The sequence below is a fragment of the Homalodisca vitripennis genome, unplaced genomic scaffold (genome assembly GCF_021130785.1).
Source record: "Homalodisca vitripennis isolate AUS2020 unplaced genomic scaffold, UT_GWSS_2.1 ScUCBcl_1546;HRSCAF=5294, whole genome shotgun sequence".
Taxonomy (NCBI): Eukaryota; Metazoa; Arthropoda; class Insecta; order Hemiptera; family Cicadellidae; genus Homalodisca; species Homalodisca vitripennis.
Genome location: NW_025777679.1, coordinates 20289 through 40759, shown reverse-complemented (window position 1 = coordinate 40759; position 20471 = coordinate 20289). Strand labels below are relative to the sequence as shown.

The window sequence follows — 20471 nt, the reverse complement described above, 5'->3', positions numbered from 1 at the left end:
ATATTATTCCATTTAACCTATTTAAAAAAATGTACTAATTATTTTAAAATCAAGAATAATTAAAAATGGAATAATATTAGAAAATACTTCGAAGTTCTAATTTCTTTTGAAAAGCATTACTAATAAATCTGTTACTTACACAGTTTGTCTTCATTTTATAAACTTAAAAACAATTTAAAAGCAATAATATATTTTTTAAATCTTAGCTTGATAATTTGTATTAAGACGTTTTGGGGAAAATGTTTAAAAAGGCACTACCAAAATCACAAATATACAGAAACAAGAAAACATTATTTTCAGCATGTCTGTCAATTTATATCCTTATAAAAAAAGAATATATATATATATATATATATATATATATATATATATATATATTCTAGTTTTAAATTGACGAATGACCATTTTTATCATCAACTTTTATCAAAAGCAATGATTAATCAACTTTACAAAAATATTCAACAGAAGGAAGTAATTAAACCATTAAACTGAATCAGAATATTTAGGTAAAAAGTAACTGGTAAGAACAAAACGTCTTATCAAATGTTTTAATACAAATATAGATTGTGATTAAGGAATTAAATATAGCTTTTGATATTATTTAAGGTATCTTACCTGTGTGACATCCATGACTACAGTGGGCTGTGGCTGAGCTTGGTGTGGGTTGGGCAGGAAACTATGATGGTTCAGCGAGAAACCTTCAGAGTTCCAATCTCGGTAGCATGGCCGCCTTATTGGAGGGCTATAACACAAACATATTTTATTACTAAGAAGAAGCTGTGGTTCCTTTCTTACTAAGCAGGATTACTATTATAATGATTTGTCATCATTAGATAAAACTAACCTGTCTTACAACAGTTTAAACCTTGTCGGTTTAGACCACATTATGTAATAAACCACAAGACTAGTTATACATTAACAATGTTGTAGTACACCTACAAGAGGTTGATAATTAATTGTAATTTGGAAGATATAAACTGATTCACTACAATCCACTGATGATGAACTATATTATAGGTGAAACCGCTAATAAAGAAACCTGCGCAGAAGCAAATATTTGAGCAGCACAGCGCAGGAGGGGCCCCCCTCCGGCGGGGGGGTAGTGGCGAGTGGGCGGAGCATCTTCTTGTCAGCTGTTTAAATCTTGTCTTGCTCGCGCCATATTGTTTATACTGCAGTTACTTACTTGGACCGTTCAATTCGAACGAGTCAGTCAGGTGAACGAGTGATCCGGATCGGAGTGTTTCAAAAGACCCGTTCACTTTGAAAGTTTTGTTCAATTTGGCCTGGCAACTGAATAAATTTGATACTTTTTCCAAATCAGGTGAAATGAAAATGGTTTATTTTTCTTAAAAATAGTACAATAAAACACATATACACGTTTTGCAACAAACGTAAGCAAATATAATATACAATGTCTGAAATCATGTACCTATCAGAGTGTAACAATACGGTACTTATACGTAGTTAATTATTTCTTATTATAATAAACCTTGCATTAATTCTATTTAATTCAATTAAAATTTGAAATAAGAAAGAGAAGTAACCTATAACCGGGATGAGCCTACATGGGCCCTAGGACCTGTGCGAGTTGTGCGTAGGCTCTGGTCGTGAATATTGGAACTCAAAACTAATAATAGAAGAAATGATTTTTTATAAGTAAAAAATAGTAGTTTAGTAATTTTTTATATTATTAATGGTTTTTATAATTTATTTTTAATCCGGCCTGGATGGCAATGACAGCAGTGACCACGCAGGCAATTGATGAGTCACATTGATAATGATACGTAACCGAGTAGGCTATAAATATAGTTTTGCTGCACTGTCGTATGAAGTATTAGTTATGGTAATTATAGTGAAGGACAGACCGAATAACAATAAATAGCGAGGAAGGGTTAGAAGTTCAGCGATAACAAGGGACTATAAGTCAATATTACTTCTTCGCCATCTAACGATAGTAACCCATCCTTCACGCGTTTTTAAAACCAGTAAAAGATTAGGTAATTGCAACACAGGAGCGAAGTTGTAACTCAAACACACGTTTACGGTACAAAACTTGAGAAATATAATACAAATTTGTTATGCTGAATGTTTTTTTTTTTTTAATATAGAAACTGTAATGACGACTTGTTGCGAGTACCGTGTGTTATGAGTATAAGTTGTTAACGCTAAAAGAGTATGAAAATTAATGTATAAGTAAATAAGAATGGTTTTGATTAACACATTTCTTATAGTCATTAGTTCTTCCTCGAAGAAAATTAATTCTAAAGAATATTATGTTGTACTCTTAAAGAACATTATTTTTAGTATTGTTTTTTGTTCAAAAATTAATGGCTCAAGAATAGTGTTGAAAGCAGCACCATGGACTATAATACCAAATGAAAGTTGGGATTTGAACGAAAACAAAATAGAACACTTTAATTTCCTTATCTGTGAGTACTTCTCGTAATTGTCTGAAGGCAAAAATGTACTTGCGGATTTTATTTGTCAAAAAATGAATGTGTTTTTGACACATTCACATTGTGATGTGATTTTTTTTAAAATATACTTGCAGGTATTGAATCGTGCCCAAGAGCGAAATTTCCTCTCAAACTGTATTTGGCAAATATTTATTTAGAGAAGAAACTTTGTTAACCCCCTCTACCACTCAATTGAATTAAAAACCCCCAAAACATATTTAAATCCCCATTAGCTTGGTCAAATTTATCACAAAAAATAATATTTCTTTAGTTGCTTTAAATTTCTGCTTAAAATGTTCCTGCAATTGACATGGCGGGTTTTAAGCTCCACATTAAATGGTTGCTTTTTTCACTAATTTACGTAATTTATCTCTTTATCTTATAGCATGGACTAAATCTGAAGTAATCCATGGTTTTAGCTTTTTTTTTGACCTCGTTTTAAATTTATTCGATTGTCTATTGAAATTGTAATAATATTCTGAAGTTGTAATGTAAAAACATTAACATTATTGCTGTTAAAAATTGATTGCCAATTAGCATTTGATAAGGTTATCATGTGGGAACACATGGTCGATATAGGTGCAATGTGCAGGGTCGATCTGAGAGGAGGCGTTCTGTGTAGTAGTGTGCGTAATATTATTTTTAATGACTCAGTCTGGGTATTATGAAAAGTGGTGGTAACTTAATCAATTAAATGTTTAAAATGTGTTGTTATTTACAAAAATAAATTATTTTCAAACAACGCAATGTGTCTGTTTGATGTTTAGTAATTATTGAAAACATTTGTAGTGAAATAATCTTATGATAAATCAAAGGCATATTTAATCAACCAAGTCCATTGCTCTTAAGTATTAACGTTTAAAATATTTAGTAATGCATATACAGGGAGCGGCAAAATGGTCTGACGGTTTTATAATGTAAACAACTCAAACGTTTTTAAAGTGGTACAAAAGTGTTTTATTGCAGATTTCAGATTGGTATTTATGAAAATTTATAAAAATAACCAAAAAAGTGCGAGATGATCCGTTTAGGATTTTAATATAACGTCTTTCAAATGATGTCCGTCTTTGGCGATGCATTCTTCCAATCTTGCACTGAAATTGTCAAACACTTTCCTAACATTTCAGGAGAGAGGTTGGCTATTTCTTGGCGTATGGTTTCCTTCAGTTCATCCAATGTGCGGGGTTTTGTTTGTGTATACTCTAGATTTCAGCAGTCCCCACAAGAAGAAGTTTACAAATGCTGAGATCCGGGGAACGACGTTGGCCACGCAATGCAATGTCCCCAAAACGCGAGATGACTCGGGACACGAAACTTGCTTCTTAAGAAGTTTATTACCACATTGGCTGTGTAGGCAGTTGCCCCATCCTGCTGGAACCAAATTCTGTGGCGGTTGAAGCGATTTATGCGTATTTCGGGGATCAGGAAGTTTTTCAACATAGTCAGGTATCGTTGTGAATTGACGGTTACAGTTAGGACCGTTCTATTCAAAAAAGTATGGGCCTATAACACAATTTTTTGTTACGCCACACCACACAGTGACCTTGGGACTGTGAAGAGGTCGTTCATGCAGTTTCTTCTGGATTGTTTTCTGACCAATATCGGAAATTCTGCTTATTAACATAACATTCAAATGAAAATGAGCTTCGTCGCTCATAATGAGAATTTTTTTTCATCTGTAAGCAAATCAATCATTTGCTCTGAAAATTCAATGCGTTTTGCATATCACTGGGCTTCAACTGTTGCACGATAGCCATTTTGTACGGATGAAAAGTGCAGGTCGTACCTTAATATTCTTCTTACCGAGCGGTCAGACATCTGCAGGGCTGCTGCTTGTTTTACGTGCAGGCCGCCGAGGACTGGCTTCCACAGCTCCTCTCACTCTCTCGACGTTCTCTGGCGTCCGGGCTGACCTTGGACGGCCTGTTGATTTTCGTTTTAAAGCTGAACCGGTAGCTCTAAAGGTTACCCACCCACAGCAAAATGGTGTTTCGAGTTGGCACTTTCCCTCTTGGTGGAGCCACATTAAAACGTCTGTGGAACTGCCGCTGAACAGCAACAACACTATCGCCACTTTTAAAAAATGCTTTCCACAACGAACGCTCCATGGCTACTAAAAATGTCCGCACGTAGGCTCTGCCACGCCCTATCCCCACCACAACCCACCACTCACTCGCTTGACAGCACGCGGCAGCGAAAACCGTTCAGATCATTTTGCCGCTCCCTGTAGTAACATTACAGTTAATTATTGTTAGTCAGTTCTATTAATAATATATATATATATATATATATATATATATATATATATATATTTACATTTACTAGATTCCTGAAACAATACATTTATTGTTATATATCTATTCATTTCACTGTAAAATATGTTGTTTCTTCCTCTATCCGAACACATTTTTGCAAGCAGATCCTTTCGTTCACTTGGTCATTATATCCAGTCGTTCATTTTGTTAGTCAACACTATGACCGGTTAAAACACGCTCTAGTGAGAAGGCTTAGTAACTCTGTACTGACTGGTTCAACTGAACGGGTCACAGCAGTGAACGATACCGACTGAGCCGGATTAGTCAGCTGATTTTATTAGATTGAAATAGAGTGAGTGCCGAGCAGTGGTGGGGATGCTTGGAGGGGCGGCGGTAGGGATATTTACCCCACCCTGCGGTGAACTCAAATCAACCAAGGTTTTTTGTTGTTAGCGGTTTACCTATAAAGTAGTGGTCAATACTAAAAAAATCAATTAAAAAATAATTGACAATGCTGATATATGCTGAGGCCCGAATGCTATACAATCTAGTCATATCACCTATACTACCCAACCTCCAAATCTTAGCCATACAAGCCGACTAAGAGAATAACAAGAACTAAGCTCTACATCACATTCAAATACAATCACCTGAATAACTGAGCTCTGAGTTGCTGGATTAATAACTTTTTCCTGGAAGACATTACCATAAAACCAGTGTGGTTGCAAATGTGAAAAAAATCAACAAATATTATAAACATTACTGAATACAAAACATGCCATTGACGAGTAGAAGAATGTTACTGTGATTCTATAATGCTTTCTCGATTATCAATGTTTACCTTATCAAGAAGTACCTTTATTCATTTTAGTTACATAAGGATAGTGTCAATAATAAATAAGCAACCGATTCATTGTTCATAATTTTGCTATAGTTTCGCAAAAGTAAATAATTTTAGATAAATTTAAATTCAAAATTCACCTGCTTATTAAAATAAATAGTTTTACAATTGGATTGATTTACTTTAATGAAACACACCAGTAACATAGCCAGAAAAAATTTGAGCTCATTGTGACTAGTTCAAATAAGCAATACAACATGAAAATCAGTGGTGGTTTGATTTTTAAAATGGTCACAAAAATGTTCACATAGAGGATCGCAGTGGTACTGAATCTAGCCTGGATACTGAAGACTTGTTAAGAAAATTTCATGAAAACCACAGAGAATGAGATCACTTAAACCTTTAATATATTTTCTCCAAACTTTCAGGAAGTTTAGCTCATAAAATTTGTGTGGAGAAGCTTGAGTACCTAATACCAATTTCCTTGAATAAGGCTAAAAAACTAATGTAAAAAGGTATTTTGAAACACTGTGGAAACTATGACGGGCAATATAACACAAACAGAGGAAAAACTGAGCTCGAAAATTATGTTTCCCTATGACTATGTACGTCCACACACAGTCAATCATACCCGACAGCTCTTGGATGATTTTGGGTGAGACATTTGATTATCCTCCATACAGCCAAGATCTAGCACCTCTTTCAAGCAATGAAGTCCGACTAGTGCTTAAGATCTCAGGCGGCGAATTTCTTCAATTTGGGATCAAAAATTATAATCACACTACTCTAAGTGCCTCAAGTTGAACGTGGATTAAATTGAAAAGTAGCCTTAAATTAAAATATACATAATGCAGGTTTTTTTCTTCCCCTTTGTTAATTTTGTATTTCAGAATGTTAGTCATTCTGGACAACCCTCTTATCATTATTATTTCTTGTAGAACCATATATTTTTTTTCAGCAGCAAACATGTGTATAATTTTGTATCTTTCATGACAAAAGATTTTTTGAGTAGCAATGAAACCAAATTCTTTTAAAATAACAGGTGTTAATTAACTCATTTTATTAACTCAAAGTTTTTAATTTTACAAATGACTTGAGCCATGTTTATGTTTACATGTCAGACAGACCTTGATTACTGCCCCTTCATTCCCTTCTATCAACTAGACTCACCTTCCCCTGTTGCGGGAGGGTTGTTGGTGCCTCACAGCACGCTGGTGTCTTTCCCAGCTGTTAGAATGATGGGGGTGGGAATGAGAGTGGGGATGAGGATGGGGAATGAGGATGGGAATGGGAAAAGAGGATGGGGATGGGGATGAGGTAGTGGATGAGGGTGAGGGGGAGGGGTGGGGGCCAACTCCACAATTTGATGATGAGACAACCGTCGCCTCTTTCTGCTCGGACTCTCACTCTGCAACAATTACTAGAGAATTAGAATAAAAGCTTACTTATCAAAATCAGATAATAGGTTTGTCACTATAATTGCAATGGTTTGTTGCATTTAGAATGAAATCTATATACATTTGTAAATTAGAACACAACAGTTTCTTGATCTTTTTTAGCTTGATGCACTAGAAACAAACATCAGACATATAAAAATAATACTTATATCAGCATCAGACTATAAGACAAAGAGACTAAAAGTCACCACTTTTAGTAAAAAAGCGGTATTAATAGGATTGATTAAATCTGATTTAAGTTTAATTTCTGTATCAGAAATTATGCATGACACTAAAGAATTCATAGCATTGCAAATAAGTTTATGCTAGCTTTGATAAAAATATACTGACTTTTAAAAATGACATTTTGAGAAATAAAACAATCTACAAGCCTATTAATGACAAGATTTAAATTATTTTATGAAATGTTGGAATGAATGAAACTGAGAGAAATTTATTCATGGATAGTTTAGTTTGCCCTTTTCTTGTACATGGACGGGACTATAATTTCAACATTTTGTTTCATGCAAATAAATTAACATTAAATACTAACAAAACAAAGATGATTATTTTAAGCTCAATAATATGAAAAAATGGTGTATCTTCCAACTTTTAGAAATTCATTTGGATACAAAACTAACTTGGATTCTATATGGAGTAAACAAAGTAAATCTTAAGTTATTAAGGGGTTTGTATTTATTATATAAAATTGAACCCCTATTTCAAATCATATATTTAACCTTAGAACTGGCTACGTCATATTTTACAACGAATATTTTTCTCTTGCCGTAAGTAAGGACTTATGCACATTACAATTTTAGTGTTATTGTGGTATAACTAGTTATTTAACTAAAAAGCTATTATTATGGTCATGATTTAATAATAATTGTATCGCACAGCACAAAATAAACATAAATCAAGTTTTTTTTTTTAAATAGTAAAGACAAATAAATGAAAAACAGGTGTTTTGGGTCTGGTATACTTATATAAGAAAATTATCGATTCCGTCAACTTCCACCCAAGTCAAACACTGTTAATTTAAGGTGGGGCCTCCCACCAGCTTTTCCACTGACCAGTGTCACCATAAGTGTACACCAGACCGCAAAAATCCCTAACATCAGGCATGGGAATCGAACCCGCAACTCCTAGGCTAACTCCCACGATAGTAGTGCATTAAAACACACAGCCATCTTGACTTGATGTCTTGAATGTGCCGATAGCTCACTTTGGATACCCGCTGTTGCTATTTGATTTAACTGGATTGAATTCCAGTTCTAGGGTTAACTATTTATTTCAGTCTTTTATAGTGTCACCATCTATACTATTATATAAAAATCAAGCCTATTAAATATTGAACTGTTCTATGTAAACATTGTTTTATGACAGCACAACAATTTGTTCAATAAATTTATAGTCTTGAAAGTAAAGACTAAACTTAAGAGTAACAAAACTTCTTATTTAAGTTTTTCTGTAATCACAGTTGAGCACAGACTTTACCCAGATAAGAAAATTATATCTTTAAGGAAAAACCTACTTTTAAATTTATGTTTTAGCAAATATTAATTATGCTGTGTTTGGCCATTACTGTAATGCAGATATCAAAGAGACAGTTGCTATCTAACCATCTAGAAATTTAAAGAATGTTATAAAAACCAGTCTTAGTCGTCTTAACAGAAGTAGACTTCTCAAACCTATATCTGCTTCAGGGCAATAAAGCAAACTCAGTTGTGGGCCCAGAAATATTTTAGACTGGAAGTAAATTACAATAGCTGAAAGTAGACGCTTTATGAGCGAAGTAGTATTCTCAAACATGTGTATATACATAAACCTGTGTGTGTGTGTGTATATTATATTATATTATAATATATATTTTATATATATATATAAAAAGGTCTGTCCATAAAGTATCCGACCGCCGACCAGTAGGCGGCCACGGTGTAACCGACCGGCTTGAACCGGTTATTGGAGGGGAGGGGCGAGCCTACTCCTTCCCATATTAGACATTGAATATGATCCAGTCACAGCGCTCTGTTCCATACAGTACTGCTGTGTGTGTGCGTCACATTTCAATATGACTGAACGTGTTGAACAGCGCATCTGCATTCAATTTTGCCAAAAACTTGGCCATTCAGCATCAGAGACGATTACTATGATACAGAAAGTTTATGGTGACGTGTCTATGGGCGATACACAAATAAAAGAGTGGTTTAGGCGGTTTTAAAAATGGCCACATATTAGTGGAGAGTGATGACCGACCTGGCAGACGATGACGATGGCTATTCGACGAATAGCCAGAAACGATGAAAATGTTGAACGTGCAGCAATTAATGAAAACCGTCGATTGACTGTTCGAGAGCTGGAAGAAGATTTAGGAATACCAAAATCGTCAGTTTGTAACATTTTACACGAAGATTTAAAAATGAACCATGTTTCGGCAAAATTTGTTCCTCGGCTGCTGACAGAAGACCAGAAGAACTGTCGACTTGAAATCGAACAGGACAATCTGGATTTGATAAAAAGTGATCCAGGGCTATTTTAAAAAGTTATTACTGGTGATGAGTCATGGGTTTATGGCTACGACCCTGAAAACAAAAGCTCAATCTTCACAGTGGAAAACTCGCAAAGAGCAGCAGCCGAAAAAAAGCAAGACAAAGTCGAAGCAATGTCAAGACTAGGCTGACAGTTTTTTTTGACCAGGACAGCGTTGTTCATCACGAATATGCTCCAAGAGGCCAGACAGTGAATAAGGAGTATTATCTTGAGGTCCTAAGGCGGCTACAAGATGCAGTGCGAAGTAAACGACCTGAACTGTGGACAAGCCGTGACTGGATCCTGCACCATGACAACGCACCAGCTCATTCCTCAAATCTTATTCAACATTTTTTGGTCAAACACGCCATCAACCAACTACGACAGCCTCCCTACAGTCCTGACATAGCTCTTTGTGACTTCTGGCTATTTCCGAAATTAAAAATTCCTTTGAAAGGAAAAAGATTTGACGATGTTGAACAAATAAAACAAAATGCGACGTAGGATCTGTTAGCCATTCCGCAAAATGAATTTAAGGAGCGTTTCCGGAAGTGGGAGGAGCATTGGAAAAAGGTAGTGGCTTGTGGAGGGGAGTACTTTGAAGGGGACCAGATTGCCGTTGCCGCCGAGTAACGTCAGTTCATGCCAGACGTCAAGGTCGGACACTTTTTGGACACACCTCATATATATATATATATATATATATATATATATATATATATATATATAAGTACCCTAAGTTATAAGTATATATATAAGGATTTTTTTTTATTTTAGTATATATATACTCTTGATTGGGCAAACAAGGCAAAATTTTTAATAATCTCCCTCAATCAGCCAGGCTAGTCTCAACAAGTAGATTTAAGAAGGTTTCGTATTATTGGTTTGTAACATATTACAACATAAGGGAACTTTTAGATGGTGATATCCAAATCTCTTTTAAATCTGTATCTGTATAAGTTAGTATAACAAAAATTAAGTATTAGGATTAGACTTAGGAAATCTGTATTTGTGATATTTACATACTTTTGAATTTAATTTTAATAATTAACAAATCTTATTCCTGTAAGTGAAAGGTGAACAGCTAATACTGACACTATTTCAACACAATTGTAAAGTTGGCAATAATCGATGACAATCAGTGAAATACTTTATAAATAACCAGTTCAGCTTGTTTTTTCATCAAGGCGTAACTTGAATATTAATATATTCATTCAAATTTTAACTTGTACTTGGCAAGGTACGTACTATAATTCGTGATTGGAAATGAACAAAATACAACTAGACTATCCCTTTTTACATATGAAGATGATTTGATACGAGATTATCATCAAGGTTTTTCGTGAGTAATCATGATTGCTTTGAAAATATGAAAAAAAACTTTTTTTAGTATATCCATAGGACTTATGTGAGAAACTAATGCTAATTTTAATGTTTTAACAATTCTGAATGTGATAAAAATTGTTATTCGAAGTATCAAGGTTTACGCGGTTAGGTTGCATTTTCAAAACCATCTCTTAGTACTCACCTAAGAGGTAAGACAAAACATGTGTACGAAGTTTCATATAATCAATCTGAAATTTCAGAGATTTCGTGATGATGATAATTGTTATTAAGTATTACAATTTTCTATGAATTTCCATTATTGGTTATTAAAAAAAACCTCTTCTTGAGGAGATATACATATATTTATATATATATATATATATATATGTATATTATATATATATATATATATATCAAATCATGTCAGCCCATAATAGTAATTTTATTCTTTAAAACAATTCTGTATGTGTTATAAAAACTGTTATTTAAAAGTATTTAAGGTTTTAACAGATTTTCTAGTTAGACTGAGATATTTTCAAAATCATTTCTTAGCAAGCACCTAAAGGGTAAGATGAACATGTGTAGAAAGTTCTATGTGTTCTTTCTGTAGTTTTGGAAAATTTGTGTAGAGTTATATATGTGCTTTCTTAATTTGTTTCAGTCACCCTCCTCTATTTGGTGAAGATTGTTTGAAGTGACTACTTCTTTTGGCAGGCTATGGATGTATGTTTTGCACGGGGGAAAATTTTTCGTTTCACGTCAAGGAACGTATTGTCACACATGTTCTTTGCACTTTAGCTGCTAATGGGCAGGACTATAACGAACAATTTTCATGTTTGCATTGCTCTGTTCATTGGCTATCCAAGCTAGTGAGAGGTTACTGTCGCTCCTTGTTATTATTTGGATTCACAAGGTGTAAATATTTGTTTATTTCTTTTTCGGCTAATGATAATAGTTTTATAGACAACACATTTAATTTCTAAACAGAAATATTGTTCTTGGAGAGAGATTTTTTGGAAAAATGCATACATGCATTTTGAAAGAAAAGTGCAATTAATCTTACTTAATATAATCAAAATACGACTGAAATAAACTTGTTCTGCATATTGGGTTTTACAAAGTTAAATATATTTTTTATTTTATGACATTTGATTCATTTCAGAAGGTATTAAATTAAATTGATTTAAAATGTTAAAAGTTATAGGACAACAGCATCTTTAAAGACTACACTCACTATTTTAAAGGCAAATTGTTTTGTTTTTTTGGAAAAATATATATTTATTGAGATACAGGGTTGTGGAATATTATATAATTCGAATAACCTCAAATATTCTAAATGGCGTACTAATCAAAAGGTTATGGTGGCATGTTTGAATAACTATTTTTAATGGTTTGGGTAATCTAATTGTATACCATAAAGGTTTGGTTTTAAAATATTTCTTTACAATATTGAAATTTTAATTTCTGTAGGTCAAACTACTAAGTTAAGTAAGAGGTTGTAAATTATATATCAAGAATATTTTTGATTTCTTATTTCAATTATCATAAGCCCATAATTTAATTTTTAGAATATAATGACTATGAAAATGTATCAATATTTATTACTTTAATACTTAAGAAGTTCATGATCATTGTAATATATGAAATGAAAAAAATAATACAAAATATATATAAAATAAATAGAAAATATTTTACGTTAAAGAATTAAGTGCCTCATATTATTTTAAATTTAAAAAGTAACCATTTAATAATTAGCAAACGTACTTTTCAAAATTTATAGTCAAGTCCGTTATAAGAAGTAGTCACTTCTGTGGGTAAGTCCCACGACTGCCTTTTCTTTCTATTTTAAGGTAAACTTCTAAAGAATTGAATAAATTTGTTTATTATTAATACTATTGTATTTTAGATCTTCAGATAGAAGGTTATATTTATTGCATGTAATATGGAAGTATATTGTATAGCTAAATTTAGACTATGTATAGATTGCTAGGATTATTTTGTAATGCTTATGTAAAGTTACTGACTTATAGATCCATATAAAAAACAAACTATTTATGGATACAGTTTAACATGCTGACTGCGGTACGACATAAGAGGTACAGTGAGAGCAGTCTCTCTCAGTACAGACCAGCAGTGAAGGTGTGAAAACATTGTTTTTAGATACTATATTTTATTGTTAATAATAAGGACTCAGTAATAGTGGGTAGCATTTATCTCACCATTTCAGAAATATAGAAAAAATTAATAGAGAATCTCCATTGTGGAGTGAAACAGTTAAGCCAAGAAATCAGTTAAATTGTAAAATTATTTTCAATTAGGAATGAACATTTAACTGCTGGTATATCTCTCAGGTGGAAAACTAAAACAAAAGGTCAAATATAGAGAATAGTAATGTTAACAAGACAAGAAACACACCACCGATGTCAAACTTTGAACACCACAAATTGTGTGATGAATCCGCCACCTGAAACCAATCAGCAAGATTAGAAAAATACTAAACAATAACTAACAAATAAAAATCCTTGATTGTTGATTAGAGGGCAGAAACCAGGTTTCAATAAGACAAATTGGATAGGGTTGGTAAGATCAGCTTTACCTTACCCAGTTGAATATTGTGGAGAAGCATTGTGTTCTATAAGCATGCTGAGAAGCATTTATTTAGAATATAATATTCTATATACGAAGCGTGTTTTAAAAGTAAGTACCATTTGAAAAAAAAAGTAAATATTTTTTTTTAAATAATTTATTTACTTGTAAGACCAGGCTTTTTTCTAATATTATACATAATTCCCATTAATATTAAGCCACTGATCACATTGTGGGACCAGCCATTGTCAAAGAAAGTTGCCGCCTGATTAGACAACCACTGCATCACGGTCGTTTTTACTTCGTCGTCATCGGTATATCACTGCCCCGCCAGATGTGTCTAAGTGCAGTAACAAATGGTAGTCGCTTGGTGCTAGATCAGGACTGTATGTTGGGTAGTCCAATTGTTCCCAGTCAAAAGAAGTGATAAGGTCTTGGATTTGATTTGCTGTATGTAGACAGGCATTATAGTAGAGCAAAATGACACGCACACTCAGCTTGCACACCTTTTGTGTAGAAAATTTTGTAATATCTCACAGTATGCTGCTGCATTGATCATGTCTCCGCGAGTTAAAAACTCAACAAGCAACACACCCTTTCTTCCCAAAACACAGTACACATGATTTTCTGAGTAGAGATTGTTTGTTTGAATTTCACTTTCCTAGAGGATGATAAATGCCACAATTCCCAATTCTTTTGCTGATTCGATTCCTGTGTAACGTAGGCTACCAATGTTTCACCGCCTCTGACAATATGGCTTAAAAAATTAGGCTCGAGAAAACACATTGCACTGGCTAATCGTTTGGTTTTGTACTCCTCAGTCAACAATTTTGGCACCCAGCGTGAACACAATTTCTGATAATTTAAACACAATTTCATACAGAACAATTCTTGAGACAGCAGGAAACTTCAGGTAAGGGTGAAATAGTGAATCGTCTGTTCTCTTTCCCTTCACAGTCCACTTTTTGAATCAAGTTATTGGTAATGACTGAAGGATCACCCGCTTCGTTCCTCATTGTGAATGTTTGTTCGGCCTTCTTTAAAAGCCCAAAACCATTCCATCACTCATAATGCTTTCACACTATAAACATCACTGATTTGGCAATGAATTTCAGCTGCTTTGAATCCTTTACCACTGAGAAAACATATTAAAACACGCACTTAGCAGTTGCGGGATGCTCAATAGACGGCAGCATTTTAAAATCATGCAAACAGATTTAGACTCAATCGGATGGTTTCATAATGGTGTCAATGGTTTCCCAACAGATGTTGCGCTAGAAGATGCGCATGCACTTAAAAATACCGTAGCACTGCAGCGGCGTAAACTTAAAACAGTACTTACTTTAAAACACGTCTTGTTTGTTATACTTTCCCTATCCAATTTCTCTCATATTAACTATTCTATCAAACTTTCTTGATAAATCAATGTGAACACTTTACAAATATTATATTTGTTGAAAAGAGCTTTAGAAGTCATTTCGCTGTGTCATCAACTGGGTTTGAATTATATTGCACACTTTTTATAATGGAAACAAGATATTCTTCTCCAGCTCAGTTGTTCTTGTGGACTCGCCCACTTCTTCGCTGCATAGCAGAGCTATGAGTTCTGTCGATCTGATTGTGTATAACTCTTTCATTCATTCTGTTTAGTTGTTTGGACATACTTTCTATTAATTTTACATTCAAAACATTTTTTTCATATCTTATCAATCAATCTATCCATAGTGAAAGATGAACACATTTTGATTAGTAAACAATCATAATATAACTTTTGTTTATTTACTGATATTTTAAGGTAATTTTAATTGGTTAAAGTAAAACTATTCTATTTATTAACCCTTTGAGTGCCACGCGAAGTGGTGGAGATCATGCAGCCAGTGCCAATCATTTGTGACAGGCCATTCCCCACAGTGCCAAGCACTATTTTTATGTTACTGCAGTATTTTACTAAAAAATTAACATAATGGGACACTTTTTACTTTATTATTTAGGGCAAGATACAGGCTACAAATTGGTATATATATATTTTGAGCATAAATGAAAAAAAAAAATTATATATGTGTAAACAAAAATACAAAAAACAAAAAAAAACACATTTGTTTTGTTTAAGATGCAAAAAGTATTTATTTATTTTTGTTTTATTAGTGTTATGTGCCAATTTTTATATTCCCCATGTTAGTTGGAATAAATGTACTAAGTTTCATAAAAATACATTTATATATAACTGAGTTTTAAAATTTTTTTTATATATTGCTGCAAAATGGTGAAAACCTGCACCAACATGCACGCTTACTCTTGTTCATGAAAAATTATATTTTACTAGTTTTATGAAATTAAATCAAGGTAGATTATACAACTGTTATTTATTTATTATGAACAGACTTAAATTAATTACTTTGGGCTTATTTCATTAGGCCTATTACACTAAATCCTTCAGATGAAATAACTGAGTGAGTGTTTTTATTATATAGGCTAAGAATGAATTAATGTATTTTCGTGGTCAGATTCGTGGACAGAACTAGCATTCCATCAATCAACAAGCATTTCCAGGTATTGCGATCGGTATTGTTGTCGCTGTTATCTTATCTTTCTCGAGATTACGGCAGGCCGCGCGCCATCACATGATTAGCTACAAACCAATTGTAATTCATTATAATCATACGTAAATGAAAAATTAGCGTTTGGGGCATAATGTTAGTTCTATTACTCAACTACATCGTTTTATAACGTTCTAAGTTCATTGAAAAAAGTTTAAGCGTTGGGGGCATATAACGGAATCTGACCTATTTTCGCTTAAGGGCGATCTGTTCCTTTTACTCATTTCGGCAAACTATACCTTATTCAATAATGAAATTGACCTGAAGTAATAAAAGTAGGAAACTTTTAAAACACTAACCAAAATGTCAACACAGCCACACTAGACAGCTAGCAGAAACAACTGAATGTAAACAAAACGACTGCAGCGCGACAACAGGCGGTTCGCGCCACAGCCTTCTAGATATCAGCTACATAAAAAATATTGTATACTATATATACAAACTATCACTACGTGAATTATGTCGTACATTTCTTGGGCTTTAATTTGACATGTTTTATGATATCATGCGTCAGTATTTAGCAACAGGATGACCAATATTGGAAGGGCCGACCTAGTCGGCCCTTGGCAATTTTCGTCAATACCATCGGGCCGATTAGATCGGCCCTTGGCACTATGCGGAAACATCGCTAGGCCGATTAAATTAGCCCTTGGCACTCAAAGGGTTAATAGTATCACCTATATTAGCATACATTTAATAAAATATATACACACACTATATTATATCAAACACTTTTCGAGGCTACATTTCTAATAAGTATATTGTGTACTGGAAAATGAAAGATAAGCCGAGGAAAATGCAAATGAGAAAAAGTACAGTTAGTTGTAATCTGAAATTAATGTATGCAAAAGGGGTAAAAATGATAAATGTACTAATAATATGGGACAATAATATTTTTTTTTATGAAAATAAAAAAAATGAAATACTTTTGACGGTATAGTTTTTGTAAATGGAACTGATTTCTTTAGACAGTAAGTTAAGAATACCAATCAGCTTGGTGTATTTATGTGTAATTATGTATAATTACACATTAATTTTATACATAAATCAAAATGTGTGAAACAAAATAATACAATCTACCACTCTGAAATTACATGATGAACAGATGTTAATACTACATCATCTGTATGATAAATGTACATTAACAGTGTATTCTTATAACTAGTTCATATGTTAATGTTTTCTAGGCTTATAATTCAGTTACGTTTATAATTGAAATTGTTTGAGAATAATTTTAAACAAACATTTCAATATTATTGTTGGTCATATGTTTTATAAGGCAAGATATAATGTGGGAAGAGTAAACATATTGTTATATGTTAGTGTTTTATATAATTTCTAATGTGAGATATCACAAACGTAAGTTAAATTAATTTTTTATGTACTGTGGCAAGAATTTCTGATGTGTAAGAAGGACAACTTTTACCAGTTTGTGGATAGATTTCGTTCTTGTAGCCTATGTGTATGATACGATCAATAATCTCTTGCTCTAATTCTGGATCAAGCGGGTTTGTTTAGATTTAAATATATATTTACATCATGACTTATGTGATATAGAATAACAATTCATTACAATATTTTAGGGATCAATTTTAGTGTTATTACATTGCTAAAATGCTAAAAATTGGAAGAAGTTCAATTTGTCACATGACAATATGCTTGATAAAACTTTGATTCTAAAATGGATCTTATTGTTGGTTTATTACAACAATCATTATCATATAAATAGCTAAGGATACATAATTCTTGTTATTTGTGCATGGACTCTAATTCCATAATCGAGAAAAACTACAGAAACCATTTCTTGTTCAACGTACTTATGTTTCATTCACAATTAGGCCTACTAGTGTTTGATAAAAAATAACTAAAACATGCCTAGGATGTTTGTTTCTATTTAAGGGCCACTGCCATATACAAAACGTTTCCCCACACCACTGTATGTGTCAATAGTTTCTCAACTTAAGTCTGAATTTTCCATTTGTTCAGGCCTGGCATCTTAATTTCCTTCCTCTATGTTTACAAAATCCCCAACTTGATCCTTATCTATCACAATAAAATCTTCACAATAACTATCATTATCTATCAGAATAACTTTGATCAAATTCAATCAGTGCACAAACCCACTCAGTTGCAACTGAATAACCGTCACTATCAATAGACGGTTGATTTCACTATTTGAAATATGGACCTGTATTGTTTCAATGTCTTTAACTTTTTGGACAACATATTACTATTTATATCAATAGCTAAATTCATAAACTTCACCATTAACCCTTTGAGCCCCGGACCTAAAAATATAGTTTGTGCAAATTTTTACCACGTCTAGTTTTGCAAGTAACTGTCTAAAAAACCCCAAGGCCTTTTCAGTATGATTTTGTACGATTTCATTTGAAAAATCATACCATCACTAATATACTAGCTAATGACCTAAATAATACATTAAAAATGTTTTGAAATAAGGTACTTTACAAATAAAAAATTCAGTAAGGGCTAAAAAATGTTTGTGTACTTTTTATATATGTAAAATAACGCATATGTGCAAACTAAAAAAAAGAAAAAAGTTACATTTAACATTTTTTAGAAATAAAACAAGGAACAATTAACCCGTGGGAAATAATTTTATTTTCATTTGTCATGTTATTGCAAACATGGAAAAAAAATTTCAGACAGATTAGTTCAATAACAAATATTTTTTTTTAATCACACAAAACCTGTGACGTACTAGGCCTAGGTTGTGTAACAGGCTACATTCTGAGCTGATGTAGATGGTATCTCAGGTGTTAAGTCTTTAGCACTAAATAGGCCTACATTTCTGCCATTGTCACTATCATATTTAGGATCATACGTAGGATCAAGGTCACTATCATCGTCAAAAAATATCAGATAATACTGAATCGTCATCTGAAAAGTCAATATTCAATTGTCTGTCAATGTCACTTGAATGTTCTGCTAGGTTTGAGGGTACTTTGGGATTATACCGACCACACCCAGACATGAACCGTTATTTGACATTTCGCTTCTGCTGATTACTAGTTAGCGTAGAAACAATATATTTCGGTAATATTAAAACAGGAATTGTCTTATCGCAAAACCCCTCCCCATCCTCAGACAGAGGTCAAAGTTGAGCGATCTAGTAGATAACGTGATTGCAGAGTCGCGTCGCTTTGTTGTACTTCCGTGTTTTACCTCTACATTTCTCCAAACACAAAAATTCAACAAAACAAAAACATTACCAAATTAAAACTAAACTCTTTATTGAAAAAACACTCAGAACTTGTTTTTATTCTTGATCACATTCCGCCACCCAAAATGCGAGTGCCCCAGTCATCAGCGCGGGCTTCGGCAGCACCCGCGCTGATGTCAACGAAAGAAAAACATCCCTCGAGATAGTACCTATCAGTAAAATATCAAATTCTAGAGGGGCTGATCAGAAAATATAAATTGAATTTTAATGGAAAGGCAATTATGTACCTTGCAAATCATGTGATGCCGCGCGGCCCTGCCGTAATCGGGATTTCTCGAGAAAGATAAGATAACAGCGACAACAATACCGATCCACAATACCTGGAAATGCTTGTAAGTTTGTAATTTTGTAATTACAGAGTGGTGTTTTTTCGTTCTATCATGTTTCTATAAATTTATATTTTTGTGTTCTTCATACTGGTGTGGTCGGTATAATCCCAAAGTACCGGTTTGAGTGACCCATTATTTACAAAATAAAACAATATTTCATACTTGAAAGTACCGAAACAATAATATAACTGTCTACTCACACAAACGTAATGAACATCAACACAGTCTACTAAAACGTAAACAATGTCACAGCAGATGCAGATGTTGTTCCTTAGTAACAGCTGATCTTCTTACTCTTTCTTTAGGAGTAGTGTAAATATTATTTAGTAACATTTGACCATGAAATCATAATATTGTATATGTATGAAAATAAAATTATAAGTTCTAAAAAACCACTGGTGTCGCTAAAATTAAATACTTAAGAGCCATTTATAATAACTTATATCATGCCGACGACATATCGTCGGCTGGGGTTTCTCGCACTATTTTTTACCGCCGGAATATCGTCGGCCTGGGGTTTTTAGACAGTGAAATTTACCGACGATATACCGGCGGCTGGGGCTCAAAGGGTTAATGTCATTTATGGATAGTCTGATACTCAAATGACCACCAAATAGAACATAGTTGATATATCGTCTCGTGACCCGGCATAGTGTGAGTATGTTAGGTATGTCAAAGTGTTAGGAAGAATGAACACATTGTATAAAGAAAGGATGTGCTACTTGGTAGAGTGTGGCCTTAGCAGAGTGAACTGAACATTACTTACTTTTCTTCCATCATCTTGTCCTCCGTTGCGGAAGAATGGTGGTGAATGGGGAATTTGTATCGGACTTAATCTCAGATCTGGAACAAATTTGATTACATCACGT

At 33.3% G+C, this 20471-nt stretch overlaps 1 protein-coding gene across 1 annotated transcript in view; it reads right to left on the bottom strand.

Annotated features, from left to right (window-relative positions):
- LOC124371526 (RING finger protein 44-like) overlaps positions 1–20471 on the bottom strand; it is a 48968-nt gene that overhangs the window by 20856 nt on the left and 7641 nt on the right. The window contains exons 5-7 of the mRNA XM_046829879.1: positions 20369–20445; positions 6726–6946; positions 616–742 (exon numbers count right to left, since the gene is read on the bottom strand). Of these exons, the coding sequence (XP_046685835.1) occupies positions 616–742; positions 6726–6946; positions 20369–20445 (425 nt within the window). The remainder of the gene's footprint in view (positions 1–615; positions 743–6725; positions 6947–20368; positions 20446–20471) is intronic.